This window comes from Hyaena hyaena, unplaced genomic scaffold, assembly GCF_003009895.1.
Source record: "Hyaena hyaena isolate Hyena2069 unplaced genomic scaffold, ASM300989v1 scaffold_180, whole genome shotgun sequence".
In the NCBI taxonomy this organism is placed as follows: Eukaryota; Metazoa; Chordata; class Mammalia; order Carnivora; family Hyaenidae; genus Hyaena; species Hyaena hyaena.
This window is the reverse complement of record NW_024080811.1, coordinates 1,508,225-1,526,512: the sequence shown is the minus strand read 5'-3', so window position 1 is coordinate 1,526,512 and position 18,288 is coordinate 1,508,225. Positions and strand designations below refer to the sequence as shown.

The 18,288-nt window shown below is 40.2% G+C and overlaps 1 protein-coding gene across 1 annotated transcript in view; it reads right to left on the bottom strand.

Moving 5' to 3' along the window:
- Positions 1-18,288, bottom strand: part of PARP14 (poly(ADP-ribose) polymerase family member 14) — a 42,671-nt gene that overhangs the window by 5,605 nt on the left and 18,778 nt on the right. The window contains 9 exon segments of the mRNA XM_039240652.1: positions 884-1,483; positions 4,106-4,312; positions 7,758-7,925; positions 8,260-8,322; positions 8,624-8,773; positions 11,805-11,883; positions 14,083-14,304; positions 14,862-15,098; positions 15,993-18,241. Of these exon segments, the coding sequence (XP_039096583.1) occupies positions 884-1,483; positions 4,106-4,312; positions 7,758-7,925; positions 8,260-8,322; positions 8,624-8,773; positions 11,805-11,883; positions 14,083-14,304; positions 14,862-15,098; positions 15,993-18,241 (3,975 nt within the window).

Here is an 18,288-nt window from a genome sequence, read left to right as displayed (position 1 = left end):
TATTTCCCTACAATGGTCTTGTTAGAAAGGGTGGATTTTTGCCAGAGCGCCTCACTATTGCAAGGCCCTCCACATCTGTTTTTTCATTATTTTTCTCCACATCCTTAAGAGCTGAGTGGATGGCAGGTTTTGCTCCATCTTCTCTTCTGCTAAACAGAATATCATACTTAATTGATGCCATTCCCCTACAGTTGCTCACAGTCTGAAGAATTCATTCACACTGATCTCAAGAGAGAGAAAGATAATGTACCAGAAGTCAATTTACGAGTTTTCAGTGTAGGACCTATGTGGTTCAAAGGTAGGTATGTCTATCTACACAACACAAACATTCCCTTCTTGGGGAGTAGATCCAGTCAGAGAATTCCAAGGCTGCCTCCTGACAGTGCAGTGAGGAAATCTTATGTTTGGGGCAGGAGAGGAAGTGAATTCTGGGAAAAGTTCCTACAAACTCCCAGTGCTCTCTGGGCTATCAGTCACTGACAGAGAATGCCCACTCTGACCAGGCTGTCTTCTCCTTTTGTTCTAGAAAACCTTGAGCCACTTTTCTTTAAAGCCCATGGCTTCCCCTCTCTTGACTGAAGGAGCTGTTACCTCTGCCGCAGAACTGGCCCTGGAAAGCTGATAAACTGTAGAGATGGGAACAAATGCAAGGTTTGGATACTGTCACATTAAGATGGTCAGCCTCAGTCTGTTGGGTGCACCCATGCTACATTTCCCCAGCCATAATGTACGCTCATTAAGCTCAGAGACCAAGTTTTCTATTTCATCCCATAAGAGTTGCCTGAATTTGATCTACTGAGTACAATTTCGATGTATGTACCAAATAGTGTTAAGCCCAAAGTAGGTGTAAAATAATGATCACAAGCACGCTGGTTTGACTCACCTTCAGATTTCATGAGGCGCCGAACAGGTAAACTGTGTCCTTTTGCATCTACAGCAGTGTAATTCCACAGGTTCACGGTGTAGATCTGATGATTCACTTTGACAACAGCTATCCTTTTCTTTGTCTTCCTCGCATTCTCCAATTGCAGATTGGTTATTTTGTTAAAACTATGAAAAGAGTCTTTGTCATAATATTGCCATTCTATAAATTCACTGATAAAATCTGCCTGGGATTTCTCTTCTTTGGCCAATCTAATTCTCTTGATCATTTCCTCAATTGCATTTCTAGCCTGTGTCAAATCCTTGCCAATTCCAAAAACTTCAATCAAAGGTTTTTTACTGTCCAAGCAAATGGCAATATTTAAGTTCTCCTGCAGCTCATTCAATTTCTGATATTCTTTTTCATTAAAATCTTTGATACACTCATCCTCATTGGTGTAAGGACACAGTTCCTTTGAAATCAGATCCTGTATCCAGGTGAGAGCATTTTCCACACATTTTGCATTTTCACCACACACCTGAAAACTTGCTGATTCTGTTTTCTTTTTCAAAACCAAAGGATTCTGCTTTGGGGGAGATTGATGCTGGGAGCCCATGAATGCTAAAAAAAAAAAAAAGTAAAGAAATGAAGATTAGCTATTTCTCTCTCTCTCTCTCTTTTTGGTTACTGTGTTGTACATTAAATCTCCAGGACTTATTTAGCTTATAATTGAAAGTTGGTACCTTTTGTCACTCTTCACCCATTTCTCCCCTCCTCACCTCCCAGCCCCACCCGCTGGTGCCTCTGGCAACCACCAATCTATTCTCTGTATCTCACAGTTTGTTTTTTAAGATTCCACATATTAAGTGAGACCACCTTATTTCATTTAGCATAATACACTCAAGGTCCATCCGTGTTGTCACAAATGGCTGGATTCCCTCCTTTTGATGGCTAAATAATATTCCATTGCCTGTGGGTGTGTAATGTATATATCACATTTTCTTTATCCATTCATTTGTTGGTCAACACTTAGGTTTCTCCATGTCTTGCTTTTGTAAATACTACTGCAATGAATATATGGGGGTGCAGCTATCTTTTTAAGATAGTTTTATTTATTATTACCTTAAGATAAATACCCAGAAGTGGAATTGTTGGACCATATCGTAGTTCTATTTCTAATTTTTTGAGGAACCTCCATACTGTTTCCCACAGTGGCTGTATGAGTTTTCATTCCCACCAAAAGTGCATGACAGTTCCTTTCCTCCCTATCCTCCCCAACACGTTATTTCTTGTCTCTTTGATACTAGCCATTCTATCAGGTGAGGTGATTTCTTCTTAGGTTTTGATTTGCATTTCCTTGATGATTAGTGATGTTTATCACCTTTTTATGTGCCTGCTGGCCATCTGTATGCCTTCCTTATAAAAGTGTCTACTCAGATCCTCTGCCCATTTTTAAATCAGATTATTTGTCTTTTATCAGGTTGTAGGAGTTCTTTATATATTAACCCCTATCACATACATTATTTACAAATATTTCCTCCATCCCATAGGTTGCCTTTTCATTTTGTTGATGGTTTCCTTCGTCATGAAAAGCTTTTTAGTGTGAGGAAACAAGTCCCACTTGTTTATTTTTGCTTTTGCTATTTGTGCTTTGGTATCAAATCCAAAGAAAATCACTGCCAAGACTGATAGGTAGGAGCTTACTCTCTGTTTTGTTCTAGAAGGGTTATGGTTTCAGATCTTTAATCCATCTTGAGTGGATGTTTGTGTATGGTGTAAGACACTAATCCTGTTTCATTCTTCTACATGGAGCTGTCCAGTTTTCATGGCTCCATTTATTTTAGTATATGTGCTGCTGAAGCAAGCACCCAAACACTATTTATTGGAGAGACTATCCTTTCCCATTGGCTCCTTTGCTGTAAATTAACTGACTACACGGATGGTCCCCAACATACAACGGTTCAATTTACGATTTTTCGACTTCGTGATAGTATGATAATGATATGCATTCAGGAGAAACTGTACTTTAGATTTTAATCATTTCCTGAGCTAGTAATATATGGTGACATACTCTTCTGATGCGGGACAGTGGCAGGGAGCTGTAGCTTGGCATCATGAGGCTCAAAACCAATACACCTGCAACCATTCTATGCCTGTAAAGCCATTCCATTTCCACACCCATTATACTATTCAACAAATTACATGAGATGTTCAACACTTTTTTATAAAACAGGCTTGTGTCAGATGAGTTCATCCAACTGTAGGCAAATGTGTTCTGAGTATGTTTAAGGTGGGATAGGCCAAACGATGATGTTCAGTAGGTTAGGTGTGTTAAATGCATATGACTTATGAAATTGTCAATTTACAGTGGGTTTATCAGGATGTAACCCCATTGTAAGTCAAACAACATATACATATGCATGGATTTATTTATGGGCTCTCTATTCTGTCCCATTAATCCATCTGTCTGTTTTTATGCCAATGCCATACTGTTTTGATTACTATAGCTTCATAACATAGTTTGAAATCAAGAAATGTGATGCCCCCAGCTTTGTTCTCCCTTCCCTCTTTCTTTCTTTCTTTCTTTCTTTCTTTTTTTCTTTCTTTCTTTCTTTCTTTCTCTCTCTCTCTCTCTCTCTCTCTCTCTTTCGTGCACATGAGCGAGTGTGAACAGGGGAGGGACAGAGAGAGAGGGAGAGAGAGAATCCCAAGCAGGCTCCAAGCTGCCAGCACAGAGCCTGATGCAGGGCTTGAACCATGAACCATGAGATCATGACCTGAGCCAAGATCAAGAGTCAAACACTCAACTGACTGAGCCACCCAGGCTCCCCTGTTCTTCTTTCTCAAGATTGCTGTGGTTATTAAGGGTCTGTTGTGGGTCTGTACAAATTTAAGATTGTTCTTTTTTGTGAAAAATGTTTTTGGAATTTTGATGGGGATTGCATGGAATCTGTGGATTGTTTTAGATAGTATGGACGTTTTAACAATAATCATTCTTCCAACCCATAAGTATGGTACATTTTTCCCATTTGTCATCTTCAGTTTCCTTCATTAATGTCTCATAGTTTTCAGAGTATAGGTCCTTCACCTTCTTAGTTAAATTTATTCCAAGATGTTTTGTTCTTTTGATATAATTATTAATGGGATTATTTTCTTAATTTCTCTTTCTGATCATCTGTTTAAGATTAGCTAATGTGACATCAATATTAGGAGCATGCATTTCATAAAAAAAGGTCAACTCACATATTAATTGAGACTTCAGAGACTCTTGGGGAGAAGTCAGAGATCGTTCTCTTTTTCTCATGCTGGCCAAAAACACAGCCAGTAAGCGAGGCACAAAAATAACAACTTTAACTTTTTTCACAGACTGTACAAATCCTTTCTGGATAAAGTCTTCAATGGCATCAATTATGGCATCAGCAACCATATCTGGGTCTTGTTTGGCGTTTCCTAGAAAAGCAAATAATAAAAATGGGGAAAGACCTGACTGGGTAGGCCGAGAAATAAGTTGGGGATTACAGTCCTCACAGAATGAAAGCCCACTGCCCAACTGTTTCATCATCTAAGGCTTCTCTAGCAATGCAATCAAACACTTTTGAGGTCCTAGATGCAACAGGGCGCTTCTATTCCGGAATGTCAGGAAGCCAATAGCCCAACAATGAACAATGGACCCAGAAATCTAACTTTTGCTATCTGATGTTCATATCTGCTCTATTGAGCTGACCCTAGCTCACTGTGTTCTTCTGTGTTATAAGGTTAATTAACTGTTCTTGGCTCATTAGTGAGTTCAAAGGGTCCATAAAAAGCAAAATATGCTAATATATGTGGAAATATAATGCTTTTTAAAAAGAACTACAATTTTTCTTTTTTGCTTATAGTCACCTGACTATATGCATGTATCTTTATTCTTCCAGAGGTCTTTGGGGACCTGATTTAAACTAAGCTAATTTTGTAAGACACCTGGAGCTGTAAGCTATCTGTTATAATCTATAATTCTTTGCACACAAGTTATCCATTAGCTTCTAGGAAATCTTTTCTAGCACCTCAGTGAGATTTTAGCTGACTTGCTAGGTTTGAGGTAGACACCAGAGCAAGTCTTTTTCTTTTTATAGCATGTTCCATATTTTATTTCTCAAACTTAAGGCCTAGGTGAGATCATTAAAAGTCCCATGAAAAGCCATGGAAGCAGTTACATACAAATCAATGGCAGCCAGCAAATCACAATAGGGAGTAATGTAAAAGTCCCCTGGCCAACCTGGTGTGGTAGACTAACAGCCCGCTTGGACTTTCCCTGTTGACGGTGCCACCACTGCAGAAATGAGAGTAGACCACTTTGGGCTGGCTACATAGACACTGGTGGTGATGTAGACAAACTCCATATAAAACTAAACAAGGGAGTTTGTTCAGCTTTTTTTATTTTTTTAATTAGATGACAGGGAAAGAGAGCAATTATCATTTGCAAAGCTGTGGTTATCTCATGATTTTTGGAAGGTTTTAAGTGGGAGGGTTCAGATACATTCATTCACTATCAACATTTACTACGTCCCATCATGGGCTAGCTCTTAGGTAGGCAGGTAGAACACAGAGGATGGGATATATGGGCATGAATAGGTATCCAACAGGTAAAGTATGAGAAGCTGAGGAGAAGGCTATGCCAGATAGAACTATAACAGGGGTTTGGTATGTTTAGTCTGGTGTGCTCAGGGGAAGAGATCTGTTTTTGAGAAGGATAAATCTCTGGGGTGGGAAATGTGGGGGAGCCCAGGTCTAGATAGGAGGCTCTAATAAAAGTTTAGGCAAAAGACAAGAGGTGACCAAAAAGAAGGGGCCAGAATGAAGTGTCAGGTACAGGGACTGAGAAGATAATTGGGAAGTGAAGTCAGCAGGACCTAGTGACCAGCTGGGTTTATCTTTGACCCTCTGTTCCTTCTGCTTATATGTGCATGATGAGTCATGCTGTCTTGCAGTTGTTTATTTACATATCTGTCCCTCACAGTAGGCTAGGTGCTCCTTCTGGACTAGACCCTTTTCTGAGACATCTTTCTGTCCCCAGTGCCTAAGCACAGTGCCTGACACGTGGAAAGCACTTGGCAAACACTTAATCAAATTAGTGAATAAGCTAATGAACATAAGAGTGATAAAGAGTGTAGGGTCAAGGATTCTAGATAGAAAGTGATGCTTTTAATATGATCAGGGATATAAGAGGAAGGGCATGTTCAGGGAAGAAGACAATAGAACAAAGTTCATAGTCTACATTGAGCTTGAGGTGCTCACAAGTATCGCTGAACACCCACTCCCTCCCACAGGCAGGTGTCTGTAAGGAACCAGGGAGAAGGCTTCTTTTACTGCCAGAAGCTGTCTCAATTACAGCCCCAGTTTAACTCATAAACACCACTAAAGGAGAAATTTTCCCCCAATCCTTTAGCCTAAGGACCAACTCAGGTGATGATAGAGACTGTTAAAGATGACAAGCAAGGAGAATCTGCTAACCTTGATTTATTTGTGCAGACCAGCAATGCAACCAGGTCAGTGGAAGAAACAACAGGTTTGCAGTAACCCAGAAATACTCAAACATGTGTATATTTATATGAAATGAAAACTGCCTCATTTCCTTGTTTTTTCTTGGGAAGGTCTCTGCCACCCTTGGGTTGTCTGATTTCTTGGCCCAAATAAAGTTTATGTAGAAATATAAGACCAGAGCTCAGAAGTAAAACCAATGGAGACACAGACTGGTGAGTCACTATCGGTGTCCAGAAAAGATAGATAGATACACAGATACATAGATAGAGATAGAGTGATAGACAAACAGGCAGACAGACATGTTGGCTAATCTCCCAAGACTGGATAATACTACAAGGGGAAAGAAAACATAAAGGGACTATAAATTATACTTTCAGAAATGGAAAAATAATAAAGTAGATGTAGCATTCCATGTGGGAACATTAAGAGGAATGGTAAAGAATTACAGAAATCAAAATAGCAGAGGATCAGAATAAGGCTCAGAAAGTGACAAGGATGGCTAAATGTACTGAGCTAAGCTTTTGGAGGGCCTAGAATGCAGTGGGCAACACTCAACAGATTGCTGCACAGTGGAATCACCAGTCCAGGGGTGAGTGCTCTCCCTTTGGGACCAGTCAGCTACATTCCACTTCAAGTCTGAAAATGTTTGCTTCCCAGACCAGCTCTCTTAAGGGAAACCAAGCAGAAATTCCAGTCAACACCCATGACTCAGGTTCCTGAGAGAATAGCTCAAAAAGCATCACCTTATTAATGGTAAACCCAAAGCACCATCCTTATACATGAAGACCCACACAACTATTACATAGTTTCAGGGAAACAAAAGAGGCAAGTAGGCTGAAAAGAGGAAAGTTGGAGTTGAATTTATGAGCCATTAGAACCAAAACCCATTAAGCTCTAGTGACTGAGAGGCTTCTATGTGGACATGTCCTAAGGCCAACCCACACAGCCAACTGGGCAAGTGGTGAAAGAAGGCTGGGAATACTCATCTGAGAGTCAGCAACTGAGAGGTGTAAGCAGATGCATTGATGTTCTCCTTGGAGAAAGGATGGAGCAAGAGGCTAAAGACTAAATAACACAGGGGACAGGAAAAAAAAGGGAGAGAGACTGAGAAACCGGAAGGAGAGATGGACTTTCTTTCTCTTCCCTCCCTCCCTTTCTCTTCCCTACCACAGTAGAGAGCAAATGTCGCTCTAATATTCAACACTATCTTCAGTTTTCTTGATTTTTTTCCTCTTTAACCACTCACAGTCTTTGCTTACTCCTTCAGGGACTGCGTTGGAGTGAAGAGCTACCCTTACTCAGACTCAACATTAACTATATTAACAGCCCCAAATCCAAGGAAAGGTGGACGCCTTGACAGCCAGAGGTTACAAACCTGTCCCAATGGCTGGGAGGCAAACGGACGAGTAATTCCGTTTTTCACACTCTTGCAGAACATAGGACATTGATCTCTTGACATCTTTTCCACCAACAACGTGAACAATATTCTTGCACCTCAATAATCCACCTTCAGTAATTATATAATCACTTTTGCCCTTTTGAACTGGGAAACACAAGACAGAGAGAAGCAAAATTAGATACTGAACCTAGTCTTTGATTGTTTAGAAAGCAAAATGTTTGGTTTGGCACATAAACCATTTTATGTAAATAAGAGACTCCTAAAATATGGTCTTTGTTGAATCTTTTTTTCTCTTTTTAACTGTGAGATTACTTTTCACTTCTAATTGTCTATGCTTAGAATTCTTTGGTCAAATGTATGATTTTAAGATTAATATGTTTTCTCCCCAATCCTAAGACCTTCACCAGCCTTTCTAAAGCCTTCCATATTTAGCCTTCCACTTATAACTTTGAACCAAAAAAATAGTATTGTGCCTTACCTTGGCAAGAACATTCCATTGCCACATTTTGTCCAGCACATTCTAAAATTGCTTTGGACACCCCTCCAGGAGAAAAGCAAGAAGGTTACAAACATGAATTTTTAAAAATAGTACATTTGAATCAGAATGATTGCCTCATTAACTAAAAGTTTTCCCAGTCATCAAAGGAATCCTATAACCTGGGTGTTTCTGATAATAAAGAAGAAAAATTTATAAATTAACTGTTACCAATGATTAGAAATCACATCAAAATAATTTTAAAATTATTAATTAATTAATAAACCGAAGCTATAGAAGCCAGTTTGGCTATAGCAACTGTAGTTGACTACTAATTATACTACTCAAAATCCAACAAGTCTAGTACCTGTTCTGAGATTAAATGTGTTTGATGTTGAATTTACAATCATATCTGCCTCTTCTTTGGTGATATCTCCAGAGGCCACCTGGAAGATGATGGGACCAATCTTCATTTCATACTTTCCTACATCTGGGCTAACCACAGTTCCATAGAGAACTGAGAAGAAAAGAAATGGAGTCCATCACCAATTTGGCAACAGCAAGAACAACTTAGATCTCATGCTCCTCATACACTCCTCTCATACTTCTTCCCAGTCTCTGTGACCTCCAGCCCTTAACAGCCCTGACTCTGAGCCCCAGTGATGGTCCATTTCTGAAAAAGGATTATAAAATATAATATGTATTGGGGCGCCTTGGTCATTCAGTTGGTTAAGCATCTGACTCTTGATTTCAGCTCAGGTCATGATTTTTTTTTTTTTCAGTGGTTTATTTATTTCTAGGAGAGAGAGACAGCATGAGCAGGGGAGGGTCAGAGAGAGAGGGAGTCACAGACTGAAACAGGCTCCAGGCTCTGAGCTGGCAGTCAGCACAGAGCCCGACGCGGGGCTCTAACCCACGAACCGCGAGATCATGACCTAAGTGAAAGTCGGACGCTTAACCGACTAAGCCACCCAGGCGCCCCTGCTCAGGTCATGATCTTATGGTTGGTGCGTTCAAGCCCCGCATCATACTCTGCGTTGACTGTGCAGAGCCTGCTTAGGATTCTCTCTCTCTTTCTCTTTCCCTGCCCTTCCTCTGCTCACAGTCTCTCTCTCTCTTAAAATAAATAAACTTTAAATATATATACATATAATATATAATATATAAAAGTAGAATATATATTGTATATATACATATATAATACATATCAAACATGGACTTCTGCTGCTGGCCAAGGTGAAGTCAGGCCCCCTACCGTCTATTTTACTCATGATTTACAAGTAAAAATGCAGGATAAATACGAAAAACCACTAACTGAAAACTGAAAAGTAAACAACAGGCAGACTGGGGGAGGAAGCCAATACTTGAAGAAGCCACCTGGAAGGGGGAAGGGGAGTTTCCCATTTTATTTTGTTTTGAAATGTTTCCTTTTTTCTCTCCCAGCACTGGCCCAAGGTGGCCCAGTTTCAGAATTGCACAATGAGAATTCTCGTCTTTGTGGCCAGAGGATTAGGAGAAAGGGTCTCTATGAGCTGAAGAGTATGAGAAGTAATCATCATGATTGTCCATAATTTTTCCTTTTTAATTCACCTTGCCTCAAGGTGGGCCCAGTTGCAGAACTCCACAGTGGCACCACGGGAACACTCTGTATTTCTGTCCAAAGGGCCCTTGTGGTCTGAAAAGTGTGTATGTTTATGTATGGGCAATACCTGAGGTCGTCTCTCTCTCTTTCTTTCTCTCCCTCTCTCTCTCTCTCTCCACTTTGCCCACAAGGGCAATCCTTACCATGAAAAATTTTAAGGCAACCAAACAGGCAGCTTACACTCCCAGAGAACACTGTCTTTCTGGCCAGAAGATCTAGAAAATGAGCTCCCTTGAGCCAGAGAGTGCAGGAGTCCCAAACACGTGAAAGCTGGAGAGAGAAGCCCCTATTTTGTGTGTGAAATGTGATAAATCCTGAGCTCCCCTGGAGGCAGACCCAAGCAGTATGACAAAGGCCTTGAAAACTAAATTAACATTGGAACTGCTGCCCACACAGAAGGTGAGACAGAACCTTAAAGTGAACTGACTGCTAAAACAAACAAAACAATCACCATTTTCCAGAGGCTTTTTAAAAATGTCTTTTGTGGGGCGCCTGGGTGGCTTAGTCGGCTAAGTGTCCGACTTTCGCTTAGGTCATGATCTCACGGTTCGTGGGTTTGAGCCCCGCGTCGGGCTATGTGCTGACTGCCAGCTCAGAGCCTGGAGCCTTTTTCAGAGTCTGTGTCTCCCTCTCTCTCTGACCCTCCCCTGCTCATGCTGTCTCTCTCTCTTTCTCTCCTAGAAATAAATAAAAATATTAAAAAAATTAAAAATAAAAATGTTTTTTGTTTTATTTTGTTTTTTTGAGAGACAGAGAGAGACAGAGCATGAGCAAGGGAGGGGCAGAGAGAGAGGGAGACACAGAATCCAAAGAAAGCTCCAGGCTCTGAGCTGTTGGCACAGAGCCTGACATGGGGCTCCAATTTGCAATCCTCGAAATCTTGACCTGAGCAGAGTGGGATGCCTAACCTACTGAGCCACCCAGGTGCCCCAGAGGATTTTAATAGGACCCAAGTTTCACAGCATAACACTTAAAATGCTCAGTCTATAATTCAAAATTGTCATGCAAAGAACAAAGAAAATGTGACCAGTTTTCAAGGATAAAGACAATCAAGTACAGATGCTAATCTCAAGACGATCCAGATGTTGGAATTATCAGACCAAGACTTTAAAGCATCTGGTATAACTATGCTCCCTGAGGTCAAAGTAAACACAGTTGAATGCATGGAAATGATTTGGCATGAATGGAAAAAATAGAGGCCCTGCAGAAAAATATATATATTTTTTAAAAAAGAAACAAATGGACATTTTAGAGCTGAAAAATACAGTATCTGAAGTAAAAAAATTCACTGGCTGGGTCGTGGACAGAGAAAAGAGTCCATGAACTTGGAGGTGGATTAACAGAAATTATCCAATGTGAAGAACAGAGAGAAAAGAGATTTTTTTTAAAAAGAATAAAAGGAGATCCTAGGGCCCTGTGGGATGCTATCAAAACCCTTCACATTCTTGTTATTGGAGCACTGGAGAGAGATCAGTGTGGTAAAATAATTGAAGAAAAGACTGAAAAATTCCCAAATTTGATGGGAAACATACACATTCAGATTCAAGAAGCCTCAGCAAACTCCAAACAGGATAAACTCGAATATGGCAACAGCAAATTTGACAGAGAAGCATTTGGTTGGTACTGTCTCTTTAAATGTATCTATTTGAGAAAACAAGTCACATTATCCTTAGAAAATGCCTTGTCACCACTTAAAAACATTGTACAGGCTATATAATTTAGCCTGCCTACTCTTTCACTTCAGGCCACATAAACACAGCCAGTGTCTTACATGCTCAGGTGTATGGGATATAATTTAACATCTTTATCAGTAATTGATTCTTTCATAAAAAGCATCACTACCATCTTTCACTGAATAGTTACATAGCAACTAGAAATAATTTCTCATTTAATAGCTTCACTGAACCTTGTTTATCTTCAGCCTTGGGAATTTTGTCACTGATGGAATTTCCATTAGTCCTTCTGGCGAATTCATCTGAAAATGCCTGGAAATACAAAGATAGTTTTGACCACTATAATCCTCAGTAGATGAATAAATTATTTGACTCATCAGGGCTTTTAATCTTGCATGTACACATACTCAGGAAAGAACAACTCTCAAAGTGTTATTTTCATTACAGATTTTTGAAATTATGAAAATAATACATATAATTCTGTTTCTACAAATGCATTCTAGGAAAACTATTAAATATGTGGACAAACATATAAATACAAGCATATTCATTACATACTACTTATAACAGAGAGAATATAAAACAGTTTAAAATCCAACAGGGAAATGATTAAATAAATTTTGGTACATCCATGTGTTGGAATATTTAGCATCCATTAAAAAATTTCATTTTCAGAGATGCCTAGGTTGCTTAGTTGGTTAAGCATCTGACTATTGATTTTAGCTCAGGTCATGATCTCATGGTTCAGTTCATAAGTTTGAGCCCTGCATTGGGCTCTGTGCTGACAGTACAGGGCCTGCTTGGGATTCTCTTTCTCTCTCCCTCTGCCCCTCCCCTGCTTGCTTCCTCTCTCTCAAAAAAAAAAAAAAAAAAGTACACATGTGTAAAAGAATACCAGAATGAATGCATTTTGTATGGTTCAAAGTTTCTACAATGAATATGTGTTCTTTTCATAACCAGTGAGAGCAGATATCTTGCCAGTTGTAAAAAAAAAAAAAAAAAAAAAAAACCCACAGTATTATGACACAGGTAGTCACATGGACAGAAACACTTCATTTTTTAACTTCTTATATGTACCAGGAGAGGAATCGCTAGGGGAGTAGTCCTCTCTGGGGCAAGAGGCTGGTGTCTATATTCTAGGGTTAGTGAGCCTATTCCATTTCTTTGCCTGTTAGTGACACCCTCAAATCATCACTTTCTTTCTCCTTTTAAGCAAGCAGGAGAGATTTTTTTTTTTTAATGAATAACTTTTTTGCTTAAAGACTGATAGAGCAGCTGGAGGGGGCCCAGGGAAGACTATAGAGCCATAGTCTCAGGCTCCTGGGCCTCTGGGGGCAGGCAAGGAAGCACCATGTATAAAGGTGGGCAGCTGGTTGATGGATTTGTACAACTGAAGAGGTTCTGGTATTTCTAGTCCCAACTCTCCTACTCACATGGGGCTACGCTGAGTTCATTCTACCCCCACCTTTTAGTTGTATCTCATCCTGACATCCCCCTCACATTATTTACAGGACTACAACTGTTCTTTCTCCCATTTAGAGGACTACAACTTTTATGTTATGTACTAAAATTTCCATGTTCATATGGAAGGGAATCCTAGATTAAAAGAGGATTAAGGTATGTCAGTTCCCTGCCATATATAGGCCTTATTTGGATTCTGATTCAAACAAGCTATAAAAACAAAAGAAGGCATTTATGGGACAGTTGGAAATCTGAACATTGATTTGGTAATTGCTAAAATAATGGAATGATTTTCAATTTATTTTTGTGTGAAATAGTATTGCATTTATGTTACCTTTAAAGAGGAATCCTGTTGTTTAAAATAGATACTGAATTGCTTATGGATTAAGTTATGTCTAGGATTTGCTTGGGAGACAAATACCAAATGATTTCACTCATATGTGGAATTTAAGGAAAAAAACAGATAAACACATGGGGGGGGAGAGAAAAAAGAGGGAAACAAATCACAAGAGACTCTTAAGGATAGACAACAAACTGAGGATTGAGGGAGGGAGGTGGGTGGGGGGATGGGCTAGATGGGTGATAGATACTAAGGAGGCCACTTGTAGTGATGAGCACCAGGTGCTATAGGTAATTGATGAATCACTAAATTCAACTCCTGAAACCAATATTGCACTATATGGTAACTAAAATTTAAATTTAAAAAATAAATAAATAAAGAGAAAAAAACATAGGAAGAAGAGAAATAGAGATAGACATGAAACATATTGGCCAGAGATTGATAATTGCGAAGATGAGTGATGGGTACAGGGAATTCATTATACTATTTTGTCTACTTCTATTAATGCTTGAAATTTTCCCTTATAAGAAGTTAAATTTTTTTCTATATCCACAAATTTGCTTGAAATTTGGTGTGCTACAACTAGTCTACCCTATTCCTTTACTTACCTGTATAGGGAATACACGGAAAAAACAACCTAACAGACAAGAGGACATTTGAGAACATTAGGGCTCAGCTGCCAAAATAACCAGAAATTAGTGAGACTGTACCTGAATATTTTCATGATCACTTGGGTGCAGCAGAAAGTAAACCTCTTGTAAAGTTTTCAGTTGAGTCTTGCTACTAAATTTTAACACTTCTGAAATGATTAATTCAGCAAAAATGCTTTTGGGAAACCCCAAATTTCCTGTTCCTATGGCTGGAAATGCAATTGATCTCAAGGATAAGCTCTCAGTGATTTCCAAACATTTTCTGATTATGTCTCCCATGATCTGAAAGGCACAAAGCACATCTTTATGCATCTTTCCTAGAAATGAGAGTCAAAACAAAAAGGACAAGAACTTAGCAACTTTGACTGTGATCTGTCTACTCCTCTGCTTTCAACAGAGGTTAAGAACAGTCCAAAAAGGAAAGAAAAATATAGGAGTTGATGAGGAAAAGGAAAAGGGAATGTCAGAGGCCCTCCAAAAAGATCCAAACTCACTCAGGAATGAAGATAAGAAGCAAGGCAAATACTGTTCTAATCCTTCATCCTCTTCCATTCTTCATGCCCTTGCCTTGCTATCCCCACTAAAGACATGTCATTTTCCATAACTCTTAATGAGCCCTAATAATGATTGGGCACTATAATCAATTTATATTATTAACTAGTCTTCCGGGGAAGTCAGCCAGGGCTAAAAAAGACAAAAAACAAATCAAACAAACAAACAAACAAACCAGACCTAATGATAGAATCTGCTGAGAATGTGACAGAGGCAATCTACATTTTACTGAGAGGAGGGTTCAAAGAGCTACCCAATTTCCTAAAGAACCTAACTCCTGGCCCCACCTTGTATGAAGATGTGCTGTCCTCTCTCCAGTTCAGAGCCACCACATGAAGCACATGGCTGCAGTGCAGACCGTATCCTCTGGTTTGGAGAACTGTGCCCATGTCAACAACTGTCGTTTCTCCAACAATGTTCAATTCTTTCTGGAGTTTTGGCCCAGCTTTTGCCAAGAGGGCCTGAGAAAGGGGCCCTCTATTAAGCTCAAGATCCACGGGAATAGAGTTGACAAGAACATCAGCCTTAAAGATAAAGCCAACAATTTGTTTCAGATGCTAACAAAAAACATTCATCAAGGATGACTATGTTTGAGCCACATGCTTGGCATTATGAGGGGGGAATGAGGATGTTAATTTCAGAGGTTAAAATGTCATCCAAGGCAAAGGGTTACTAGATGTTTGTTTAATTAACACTCTAGGACAAGAGAGAGCTGTCAAAAAGCAATATATAAATAGTATAGGGTCCCTGCAGGAGAGCAGAAGTGATTTGTTGGATCTGGGAAATAGGAATCCCTGCAGCAGGCAGAGGGAGGCAGGGCAGTCATTTGGGAGGGGACCAGCATGAACATAGCTTGGCAGGTCTGAGCTACGAGTAGACTGGTTTGACCTGACAGAGACTTTCTAAATCAGGCTAGATTCAGACACTCAGAGAAGAGAGGAGAGGGAATGTGACCAAGCGATGTTCGTGGGTCACCAAGGAGTAACGTGGCTCATCTTGATTCAGCGCCATTGACAACATTACTGTCCTCTGCCTGCATCAAATATTCTAATTTTTCTGTATCTGCTCTCAGTAAATCTGACAGGAAAGTAACCTTAGATTTGCCAAAATAATGGGTATAAAGGAACTGAAAAAGTATGAATATGTAAGTGGTGAGGATAAATGTAAGATCCTACTGTGGGTTTTCACATCGACTGGAGACCTAGCAATCTGAATACACTTGCAGACCCCACAATTAACTGGCCAATCTCTGCTAGTAAATGCCTCACCGAAGCAGCCCAGTTTTCTGAGGAAACTGGTTTTGAGGCTGGGAGGGAGGGCGGGCATGGGATTCCTTCTCTAGATCCTAATATTCCTTTGGCACCTGGCTAAGTGGAGTCACATACCTTGGTGGGTGTTCTGTAGGTAGGGACACTCACCGTAGCATTCTGCACATCCCCTTTCACCAGCAAGAGCCTCAGGTTTCCGTGGGACAATGAAATTTGTCCGTTTCCATGAACTGTTGTCAAGTGGGGCTGGACTGCTGTGGGTAAACCAGGCTGCAAAGCAGCGGCAGGCACGGGGTTTTCAATTAAAGTTTTCACCGCCTCCACAAAGGCCTTCACAGCCTTCTCTGCTGTATCCACAAGGTAAATCTCTTTCAAGGTGTTTCTATCCTGGTTATGCTGGAAGGTTTTCTTGATAGCCAAAACAATAGTCCTCACACAGTGGACTAAGGGAAAGCCAGAGACTCCGGAACTCATAGCAGGGATGGCTATGGACCGGTACTTGTAGTTTTCAGCCAAATGGAGACTTTGTTCTACAGCTCTCTTTAACTGGAGCACACAGTTCAGGGCCTCGACTCCCTTCCACTTGGGCCCCACAGCATGAATCACATGCTGGTATGGGAGCTTCCCCGCTTTGGAGATGACGGCATGGCCAGGTGGGATCTTGCCCATCTTCTTCACTATCTGGTCACAGTCTGCTTGGAGCTCAGGGCCAGCTGCTTTAGAAAGAGCAGCTGCTAGGCCACCAGAGAGCTTCAGGTCCTCATTTGCGGTGCTCACCACCACTTCCACAGGAAACTGTGTCAGGTTGCCCTGTTGCACAATCAGGGAGACTCCAGGGGCCAGCTCTGCCCGAAAGGATCACTTCTGCCCATCAGTGTCACCGCCTCCCTCCTTCCCTCCATTCTCCTGTAGTTCAATGAAACATCCAAATAACCGTTTGACTTCACTTTTATAGTACTGTGCTTTCTCCTGGAAGAACTGGCTGGCTCCTGGCTTATCAATATGGATGCTTTCAATACAGATGGAATCCCAGGCTTGCTTGATGATGTACATGCCGTCCAGGACTTTGGCCTTTGGGCCAATTAGTAAAATGCCTTTCCGTTTATTCTCAGCATTGAAAATTACTTGAACATTTGTCTTCTTTATCTTTTGCAAGAATGGTTTTTTTTCTGTCTTCAAATAGTCTATGATTATGGAAGCCTCTATTTCAACCAATCTCTCTATTTTCGTGTGTTCTTCCACAAAGTCAAAAAGCAAGCTGTAGGTTTCATTCACTTCTCTCTCAAAGCCTGCAATGACGACCTTAGCTTTGGCTTCTGAGGTTAACTCACTGATTATTACAGTCTTTGATGATGAATTATATTTCTTATGCAAACTACGAGTGAGCCCTTTCCATTTCTTGACATTAAGAATTTCCCTGTCCTCAATGTCTATGTGCTTATAACTTAAGGCACTGATCATTTGCTTTTCAGCATCTAATAGGACTTCAGAGGAATAGCTTGTTAAGAGAACAGTTGTACCCTCTAGCTCATAAACAGCAAGAATTTTCTGGTCTATAAAAATGGACTTAGAGAATTCTGCATGTTTTACTTTTTGCAAAAATTGGAAAATCTCAGGGGGAAGCTCGATGTTTTTTTGAGCCATGATGTATATCTTTTTCTGTATTTCACACTTTGCTTTATACACATCTGTGTGGAGTCCTTTGAAGCCCATGTGTTGAGAAGCTTCCTCATAAGACATCTCCATCTCTGGGCACTCAGTGCGGAGACGCTCCAGGACACCACTGTGACACAAAAGCGAATACCTTCCTGGAGAAATGGCCACTTTTTCCTTTACACTTTGCTCTTCTTTTTTAATTTTTTGAGTTGTACTTTCTATTAATTCTTTGATTTGTGGCTCAATGTTCTGTACATCTTCTGATTTCCCCACTAAGGTTACAACCCCCATAAGTGTATCAAATTCAATCAAAATTTTGTCATCTTCTAAACTGTTTTTTATGGTGTCCCACACTATGGGATCCACTTTCAATGGGGTGACTTTATATTTAGACTTGATGCTAGAGAATGATGTGGAAACATCTTCCCGCCAAGTCCTGATCTTTAGTCTACCTAGACTGAATAATGTGGTTGCAGGTCTGACCGTAACTTCACCACTGAATTCGGACCACAGTAGTTCAGCATGACAATGCCTCACTTCATCATTTATCTCATCCATCAGATGGTGCTTTTTCTGCAAGAACTTCCATAAGGGAGGATCTAATGATTCTCTGAACGGTGCTGGAAGCTTGATCAGAGGTTTCTCCTTTCCATACAAGGCCGTGCCCAAAGAGGCATAGTATGGAAACACAGAGAGTGGCATATTACTGAGGTCAAATTTCTTGGTCATGATGGTGTTTAACACTTAAAAAGAAAGAAATAAAATAAAGAAGATATTTGCAAATGACATA